This window comes from Capsicum annuum, chromosome 3, assembly GCF_002878395.1.
Source record: "Capsicum annuum cultivar UCD-10X-F1 chromosome 3, UCD10Xv1.1, whole genome shotgun sequence".
NCBI classification, from domain to species: Eukaryota; Viridiplantae; Streptophyta; class Magnoliopsida; order Solanales; family Solanaceae; genus Capsicum; species Capsicum annuum.
The window spans coordinates 38,000,321-38,010,625 of record NC_061113.1 but is presented as its reverse complement, the minus strand read 5'-3'; the positions used below and the strand labels follow the sequence as shown (position 1 = coordinate 38,010,625).

General features: G+C 35.9%; 1 protein-coding gene across 2 annotated transcripts; it reads left to right on the top strand.

Moving 5' to 3' along the window:
• Nucleotides 1–880: 880 nt before the first annotated feature.
• Nucleotides 881–6,779, top strand: LOC107863917. Of its 2 annotated transcripts, none has more exons than XM_016710119.2 (5): nucleotides 881–1,355; nucleotides 2,922–3,102; nucleotides 3,250–3,703; nucleotides 5,302–5,376; nucleotides 6,035–6,779. In XM_016710119.2, exons 1-5 carry the CDS (start codon nucleotides 1,269–1,271, stop codon nucleotides 6,534–6,536), a joined length of 1,299 nt encoding a protein of 432 aa, XP_016565605.1. In that variant the 5' UTR covers nucleotides 881–1,268; the 3' UTR covers nucleotides 6,537–6,779. The 2 variants fall into 2 exon arrangements, with proteins under 2 accessions (XP_016565605.1, XP_016565604.1); XM_016710118.2 differs by having other exon boundaries at nucleotides 958–1,361.
• The last annotated feature ends 3,526 nt before the right edge of the window (nucleotides 6,780–10,305 follow it).

Genomic DNA, 10,305 nt, shown 5'->3' with positions numbered 1-10,305 from the left:
ATTACTTTATTTCTTTTCTTTTTTTCCAACGTTTTCCCCTCTATGTGTTGTTTTTCCTTTTCTTTAAAGAGGCTGATCAACAAACCAAAAAATTGTTAAACTAGATTAGCGAAGTACTGTGCAAAAGGTATAAATTTATGGCCACCTTGAATCTCAAATTGGTCACTTTGGAAGGTGAATCACACACCTTGTTACGTATTGATTCATAATATATTAGTATATTAATATATTACTTTAATAAATATAATATATGAATAAATTTTGTTATTTTTATTATTATATAATCTCATAAATTAATAATTTAAAAAATAAATTTATTAAAAAAAGTAGTGCGAGATATGACTACTATTAAAAAGTATGACAAGAAATAATATACAATTATTAAATAATAAATAAAAATTAAAAAATAATGACGTAATCTTATCAAATCATTGGTTACATAAAATAAAACTTTTTATTGTACCCTAACAATGAATCTTAACAATACGATATAATATAATCTAAGGAACAAGCAAAATAAATATGGTATGTAAATTAACAATATAATACAATAAAATACTATGGGTAACAACTATAATCATATTGTAAGGAGTCGTTCTGTAGTTGTCTAGAGTTACGTTGTTGTAAGTTTTTTTATGTATCATTTAATGTAAAATTGTTTATTTATTTATATATATATCTTTATAATTTAGAAATATATTAGGTATGTGTGTTTTAAAATTATAAATACAGTATATTAATTTTATATTTGAATTGCTATCTCCTAATAAATTATCAAACTTAATACTATTAATATTTGCATATTTATATATCTGAATAAACCAGCTATCGGACAGCTTTTAATGAACGGAATTTTCCCATCAAATAAGAGGAAGAAAATGACATTTCCAATCAAATCTTGATTTGTGGTAAGCAAAATTATGATTAAAACAAAAAAGATCTTAAATTGCGTGAAAAAACATTGACGTAATACAATAAACAAACCTCCACCACATCTCTCACAAGATTCCAAAAACATAGAAAAAGTCGAAAAACCTTTCTTGTCTTTGTCTTATTGATTCAAGAATCCCAACAAAACAGCAAAAAGATGTAACCCCAAATTCCTCAAAGGGCCACTTGAAGTTTCTAAACCACCAGATTGCAATAAAATCTTGAGAAAACTTGAGGTGAATAGTAGGATAAGCCACAGATGTTGTGACCATCAAGATTTAAAAAGAGAGATTTTCTGGGTCAGAAACTTTTAAGATAACAAGTTTCTGAACTGAATTATGGTTGAAGGTTGTCTTATGGCTTCTCATGGTTATCCTCCTTGGAGTTTTTCACCTCCTGAATTGACTATAGGAAGGGGTTCTAAGGTAAAGGTGATTTTGGAACTCCTTTTTGGGTTCAGATGTAGTTAATGAGTGACTGAGTGATTCTTTTTTATAACGGCGGTGTTCAGACCAGCTTTTGTTTGTCTAGACTAATTCCATGTGATTGATTAATTGATTAGTTGATGGGGTTTTATTTTTTGTTTTCTTGGTGTTGGTTGGTAAAATATTTTGTTTTGTCAATTTGTAATAATTTTAAGAACTGTTTGATGTATGATATTTGTTACTATGTTTAAGGTAGTTATTTGGATTTCTTCACTCTGTTTTTATAGTGGATCTTAACTAGTTTGGGATTGAAATTTGGTCGTTGAATTGATTGATGATTGATTGCTAACGTGTTTCGTTATGTCAATTTGTACTTTATTTAAGTGTCTGATTCAGGTGATCGCTCCATTGTTGCTGATGAACGTTGTCAGATTATATAGTGTTAATGAGTGCAATTCTTGTTCCAATTTTGGAGAGGCTGTAGTTTCACCTTATATTTTTGAGATGATGGTCCAGAACACTCATGAACTATTACTTTTTCGCTGGTTTCATCCCCAAATATTAGTTGTTCCCTTTTCCTACCTGAACGATCATCATATATGTCTTTTTCTACCTGAACCATCACCATCCAGGGACGGAGCTAGGTTGACCCGAGGGGGTTCATCCAAATCTCCTTCAGCGGAATAATACACTGTTTAAATGTTGAATCACCTTTGGTTTCTTTTAGTATTTACTTCTTCATATTTTGAACCCCTTAGTAAAACTTCTGGCTCCGCCATTGTTACCATCCATGTATTAACACACACATAGTAGAGTAGATAGTAATAGTTCTGGTAGGAAAAGGATATAATTGATAGTTGTCTTAATCATCTTCGAGGTGTGTTTTAATATAGATGGTTATAGTTCAAGTAGGAAAAGGGAATTGATAGTTGGGGTGTGAAACTCATGAAAAAGTGATAGTTTAAGTGTGTTTTTGACCATTAACTCAATATTTTTATAAGTTTATTTTGTTTCTAAATCTTCTCTCTCTATATATATATACAATTTGAGTTCTACCTGTTTATATGCTGGTTTTACTGGATGTCTGATTCACAATCTGCTAAGATGGTTGAAATGAGAAGAGATCAGTAATGCTAGTAGTTGTCTTCCTTTCTTCCTTCAAGCCTGGGGTGTATTCAAATATTATTATTGGATTATCTGACTTGAGAAGGAAGACATCCCATGCTTAACATTTTGTTGTCCTACTCCAGTCCTATGATAGAAGCATATTTTTTGCAATTAGAGATGCGCTATTTGCATTAGAGTTGCAACTTTTATGGATTTGCTTTAATTTTGGGATACCAAGGGATATGCACCTAAGATATCTCAGGTGTAATCAAAGTTCTGCAGTCTTATTCTTTGTTGCGTACGGCCCTGCTTCTGATATTTGTTGTTCCCTGTTGTTTAAAGAATTGTCGAGTTGTTTGGCAATTGATGAGCAGTTTATCACTTTGGTAGTCTGGTCTGATCTTTAACTTCAAGTGATCCTAGATCCACTTAAATGGTCCGCTTTCTTTCTAATTGCAGGATAGCGTTCCTTTTTCTCCTATTCCTGGAGTGAATCAAGATATGGCGATGTCAAGTTGTGCTAGCCTAAGGTTGAATCAGAGACTGGATTTATGGAAACCAATGAGTCGGTTATTGGCAGGCAGTCCCTTTGTCAGGATCCTATCAACCATTGGGGGACCAATACTCGTAGATGTGCGAGGTTCATAGTCCACGCTTCCTCAAAATTTTGCTTAAATTTTGAGTTTTAGTTTCTTGATCATCTTAGATGGATCCGTTATCGCTCATGAAAACTATTCGTATCTTTTTAATACTGTACCATACTTATGACCCCTATCTTTTAACGCAGACAATCACTTCAACTCAGTGCTCTTTAGCTTTGGGATTGCTGAACAATGCACAAAGCAGGAGAAGATTCTGAAGTACCTTAGGTCTGGATCAACCGATGTAGAAAGCGGTGGAAAAGATATGTCTATACTCTTTGATCTCATGGGGCCACTGGCACATGCAATAGACATGCATCAACGAGAATTTGCTTCTTATCTCGAACAACAGTTTCATGATGCAAAGTCCCAGCCATCTCTTGTTTATCCAAGTGCTGCACTCCACCTATGGGAACCTTCTTCAAATTTGATAGGACTAAATTCAGGAAAAATGATCCATTTTGATGACCGTCTATTAGTTAATGGAGCCAGTGCTAGGGTTGAGATGAAGGACATACTTTCAATTATCTCTGAGTTCTACTTCTCAAGGAACTCAATGAAAAGCACAAAGCACGCAATGCTGGTTCCATACTTTGACAGGTAGCAATATTTTCTTTGCTTGAATTCTGTTCTGAAGTTTTTGTTGAGTAGTTGGGTCAAGTGTTTTCTTGTTCATTTGGTTTATCTTATTGAAAATAGAACTTACTGGGCTTTTCTTTTCTGTATTGATTCTCCTCTGTGAACAAATGTAGCCCATAAAAGCTTTTCTTCTGGCTTGCAGCGCCATAGGTTTGTTGTGGTTCCGACACTCGAAGATAGAGATATTGTAGCTAAATTAATAATTTTTGTTTCTTGAATAATTTGATATCTCGGTTGAAGTGAGTTAGTTCCTTGTCTCGCAGATGCTACTTTAAGGCGACAAAATGGGTTGGTAAAAATATAAGAGCGACAGTTATAACGATTATCACAGGTAAGGACTAGAAGGGGAATAATTAAATAGTAAAAATGAAGCCTCTACCACTATGAACAGGTAAATGCTTGGCTAGTTGCATATTATCTGAAGATATAAGTACAATGATGCAATCAAGATGATAATAGCTATAGGGGCATGGGAAAAGAAGATGCATATGCAGTGATTTGCCAATGGAGTGTAGAAACATCATAGTTTGGAACTGAAGTGATTTCCTAATTTAGTTAGAACCCCTAGAAAACCAAGGTTGTCATATCAGGTCTAAATAAGCATCTTAGCATGTAACCATTTTGATCCTGTGGGAAAGGGTACCATGCTCAGATACACTGGTTAGCATCAGTTTACTCTGAGCTGTAATAGGGTCAAGGTCTTCCGTCTGTACGGGCCTGCCCTAGTAGATCATAGATGCCTCTTGTGTGCCTATATGGGAAAGACATACATAGGAGGTGTTCTCTAGCTATTGCTATCTATATGTAATGTTACCAGTTTAAGCTTGGCTCATCATGGCAATGAGTCAGCGTCATAATTTTCTTGAGAAAGGATTTATTAGCTTCTATTGGTTTGAACAATTGTTTAGAGAGGTGAAATTATGATATTATGCTTCAGAAGTAGGTAGACAATAGGACAAAGGATGATCAAGTTGGAGATTAGGGATGTCACAAATTGGTGTTGGGTTGAGCAGCAGCTCTCTACCTCTTTCACATGGGCTAATGGACATGCTCAATCGTATAATTCTAGATTGGTACTTCTGTATGCAAAAAATAGCTGAGTTACTGACTGGCGAGTTTAGCTATTGATTCAAACTAAAAAGTTTTGCTCAAAGCCATCTTCTTTTTTGCACCCAAGGTTGTGGCCTGTGGTCAATGAAGTGGGTGAGAACTAAGAACCATGAGGTCTCAGGTTCAAATCCCAGCAGAGACGAAAGCACTAGGTGATTTCTTCCCATCTATCCTAGCCTTGGTTGATAGCGTTACTTGGTATCTGTTGCGGGTGGGAGGTGGCAGGTATCCTGTGGAATTATTCGAGGTGCACGCAAGCTGGCCCAGACATCACGGTTACAAAAAAAAAAGCGTCTTCTTCATCAATTGAGACAGTATGCAATCAGAATAGTGGCACTAAAATCATCAAGCATGTTAGTTTCCGTGTCTGTTAATACTGAAAAGAATGCATGTGTTTGATGCAATGACCACAGCCGCTCAAGGTTTAAGTCAAGTTATTCACTGTGCAGGAAAACATGCAAGACAAAATCTAAAGTTGAAAATTCTGCTCAGAAACTCGACGTGAATGCAGCATCTCTAAGGAGGTATCTGATTCATCTCACTTACCATTTCTCCATGCTCTTTGTTCTCTTGGCTACATTTTTCCTTTAACAATATCTATGACACAAAAATCTTATCAAGACACATTTGATCTATGATTTTGAGTTCAACTTTTATGAATATTATCTATGATTTTTTGACTAGTAACTGTTGCAGAATATTTTAAACATGCAACAAGGAGAAATTTAGCTAAATAAAGCAATTTGACAAAGCAAATAGAGTTTATATAAGGAAGCAACCACATAGCTGAATGTATGATCCATGTTTCCCATATGGAGGATAATTTTAGTTCCTCTAAAGCAGGTTTTTTTATTGAACAGTTCTAGCTGCATCAATCGGACATGCCTACTAAAACCACCTGACATCTAGTTCCATATTTCCGTGAGAAGTATTCATACAATCATTGCAAATTATGACGAGGGAAATGAATTCAAGGATTTAGAAGCCGTATCTCAATTTTCTTGCTCAACTGACTCTGATCCATATAAGTCATTTACTGTACTAACCTTATTTAATAGGAGGAAAGAAATCTCAGCTTTCATGTGTAATAGCAATCAGTTTCATGAGCACTAATCTCATGTAATTTATACTTACTACCACAGGAAAAATCCTCTCTGAGACATTAACTTTTGTTTTTCACAGTCCTCAGAAAACTAAGTATCAGACATCACCGCAAAGAAAGAACAACAAGAAAGCAGTTAAAGAGAGAGAGATCTATAGGAACAATTACCTCCATGCATGTGAAAGCCTTCTTTCCATAATAGTTGACAAGAAACGGCATGGTAAAACTGCAATACTTTCATTGAAGAAATCAGGTCCCCAACTACCAAACTTTCTGACCAAGTTCTCTGCTAGCATTGCTGGAACCGGCATAGCTGTCCTTTTCTCTGTTGTCTGCAAACTAGCTTGCGGAAGAATTGTCTTCTCTGCACCACGTCTGTTGAACACTGGTTTAGGCCTTGGACTTATATGGCTCTCTTGGGCTGTCAATAATTTGAGGGACACAGTTGTCGTGATCAACAGAAGTCCAGGCAAGTTGGATACGATAGAGGATGATATGATGAATAATTTGGACAAAAATGTGAAGGAAATCTACTTCAGAGCAGCAACTTTGCTGGCAGTCGTAGTGCTGAGGCTTGCTTGATTTCAAGAACACAAGATTTAGAGACTGTAAAAACATGTGCAGCTTGGGCGACATATCAATAGCTTGTTTTGGAACATCCAACTGTAATATAATATACCTGAGCGGAAAGAAATGGATTTTAACAGCACGAAACATACGTAGTGAGTAACAAAGCTCAAGCCTTTTTCTGCTCGTCCAGCTTGTGTTGTAACGGATAGTCCTGTAAAATGATTTGAATAAAGCTAGTGCGAGAGTTTTGAGCTATTGAGACCATTAAGAAAGAATTTTTGACATTATATTCAGGAGCCTAATTTTAATTCATTGAGACTGAAGTTGGATTACCACTTTATACTGAGAAGGATAGAAAAGGCTGTTCTTTGTAAGGTTAAGTATACATCATTTACCTTCTGGATACATATTCTTGACAATATTGTGATAGCCTTATCAATCCAATGAGTTAGTTCCCTATATTGTCACTCAAGTATCCTACTAAAGTCATTTTTAAATATTTCTTCTTTAATATGGCCATCTAAGTATTGAGAAGGTCTCACTAGAAGTCATTGAGTAGGGCACTTGGATATATCATGGTCTACTACTTTGGTCCGGGCAACAATTTTTGTAGGTTATCCCGTTTATTCTGTTCGGTGCGACAATTTAATTAATGAAATATAAGTCGTCTAGCACTCTCAAATTTAATTGAAATAAGTTTAACTTTGGGGACAATTTGAGTAAGCTTAACTGGCAGAACAGTTTAATCAATAATAAATTGGACAATTAATTCAAACTGATCCATATATGTTTATACAAGTAAATTTTGAACGGGTTTATGACTCAAGCTGCCTTTTATAGTAAAAACATTTTACTCTATTTAGTTTGTGTATTCAGCAAGTATCAACATTAAACGAGATTCAAACACCCTGTGTAGTACTTATCACTCTTTAATCTATCCTTATGAAAGAAAAATAGCTTATATGTTATCAATAACAGTTTTTACGCATACACTAAGATTCTATTTAATAAAGTCAATTTGCTTTTGCCACAATAAAATTTAAATAACAATTGATACAAGCATTATATTTAAACTGCAACATATTACAATACAACAGCTAATTATAAGACTCATAGACCCTTAAAATTGTTTGCGAAATTCACTTAGACACCTCAGCTTGACCTTGTACCCATTGAACACCTTTATTACTTTGAATTTGAACCATTTAAACATATTTTTAACAGTCAACTATAAATGTAAAGTGTGTGTAATGCAAGTGCGGTGACGTGGCAAAATGACAAATTAACTAATGTCATTTGGCATGTAAATCCATAAAAAATATTTAAAAAATAATTGTGAGAAGACAAAGAAGAAATCTATTTTAAATTCACTATTTAATTATAAAAAGTGTATATATATACACACCAACAACAACAAACCCAGTTATTCCCACATAGTGGAGCCTGGGGAGGGTATGGGGAGAGTAAAATGTACGTTGTCCATATCACAACCTCCAAAGAAGTAGAAAGACTGTTTTTGATAGACCCCCTGCTCAAAACAAAGGACAGTAAACAAAGTCGTAATAAAACATGAAATAAGATGGAATAACAGAAATAAGACATCCACAAAGTAATACTATACACTAACAAATCAAAGGCACCCAAACCCTCTTAACAAGAAGCTCCAACCTATGTACACAGCCCTAAGACTACTAGCCTGACTACACCAAAGCACTCCTAACTACTGGCTACGATTCACCCACACGCACTAGCCCTTTAACCTAATCCACATCCCATACCTTTCTATCTAGGTTCATGTCCTCAATAAGTTGTAACTGCTTCAGGTCATGTTTAATCACCTCCCTCCAGTATTTCTTTGGTCTACCTCTATCTTTGTCTAAAACCATCCAAAGCTAACCTCTCACACTTACGAACTGGGACATCCGTGTTCCTCCTCATCACATGTCCAAACTATCTCAATCTAACTTCCCACTTCTTGTCCGCCACCGAAGCCACTCCCACCTTCTCCGGATAGTCTCATTCCTAACGTTATCCCCCCTAGTAAGTCCACACATCCAACACAATATTCTCATTTCCGCCACCTTCAACTTTTGAATGTGAAAGTTCTTGACTAGCCAACACTCCACTTCATACAACATGGCCGAACGGACTGCCACTCTGTAGAATTTGTCTTTAAGCTTGGGAGACATCTTCTTATCACACAAAACTCCCAAGGTGAGCCTACATTTCACCCATCCTGACCCAATGTAGTGAGAGACATTCTCGTCAATTCTCCATTTCTTTGAATCATAGATCCAAGATACTTAAAACTATCTCTCTTACAAACAACCTGGGAATCCATCCTGACTACCACCTCGTCCTCCTGCCTTAAGTCATTAAACTTCCATTCTAAGTACTCCGTCTTGGTCCTACTCAACCTGAACCCTTTAGACTCTAGGGTTCGTCTCCAAACCTTCAATTTATTATTCACACCCCTTCTCCCTCATCAATCAAAACTATATCATTTGCAAATAGCATACATTAAGGCACCTCTCTTTGAACACGCTCGTCTTCAATATATCCATCACCAAGACAAATAAAAATGGGCTAAGAGTTAATCCCTGGTACAACCTTGTCAAGACAGGGAGATGCTCTGAATCTTCTCCCGTAGTCCTCACCCAAGTTTCACTCTATCATACATGTCTTTAATCGATCTCATCTCACCTCTAAGCATCTCTAAAGTATCTCCCTAGGGACTTTGTGGTACGCCTTCTTTAGGTCGATGAACACCATCTTCCTCTCCCTATACTGCTTCACCAATCTCTGTACCAGGTGAATTGCCTCTATCGTCGAGCGACCGGACATAAATCCAAACTGATTCTAGAAAATAAACACAATCCTCTTCAACCTCCGCTCAACCACCCTCTCCTAAATCTTCATAGTATGACTCAACAACTTAATACACCTATAGTTATTACAACTCTAGATGTCACCATTGTTCTTATATAAAGAAATTATAGTACTCTATCTTCAAGCCCCGAGCATCTTTGCGGTATTAAAAATATCATTAAACAATTTGGTCAACCACCTTAAATCTTCTCCACCAGTATATTTTCAAAAATCCATCAAAATCTCGTCAAGCCCCATCGCCCTACCCCTTCGCATCCTGCAAATAACCTCTCTGACCTTTTCAACCTTAAAACATCTAAAATAACTGAAATCATGACACTCCTCTGAGTGCTCCAACTCTCCTAACACAATGTCTCTGTCCCCATCAAGAGTATAAAAATACGACCACCATCTTCTCTTAATGTGAACGTCCTCCACCAGTACTCTAACATCCTCCCCCTTAATGCACTTCACTTGGTTGAGGTCACGGCTCTTCCAATCCCTAGCTGTAGCAATCCTATATAACCTTTTCTCCCCGTTTTTCTCCTCTAATCCCGCATATATAGATTCGCCTACTGCCATTCCCCCCATCCACCTACCCTCCATCCCCTTTAATCTGATACCCGCCGACACCGCTACTGTCATTCCCCCAATCTCACTTTCTTCCTCACACATCAATTTATATTTATTGTTATTTTCTCCATATTCTTGTGTTGTGGGTTCTTTAGAGTTTGAATTCTTTAATAATTTCAAAGAAAATAATTTCAGATTCATATTAAGTTTGTCAAAAAAAATAGAGTTTCATCGAAAAATTTTTGATCCAATATGGTATTTATTTTTCTAATGAGATTCTATTCTACATCTTTAATGTACATCTTTGTCAATCGACTCTTTCAATTTTTTTTATCTGGTG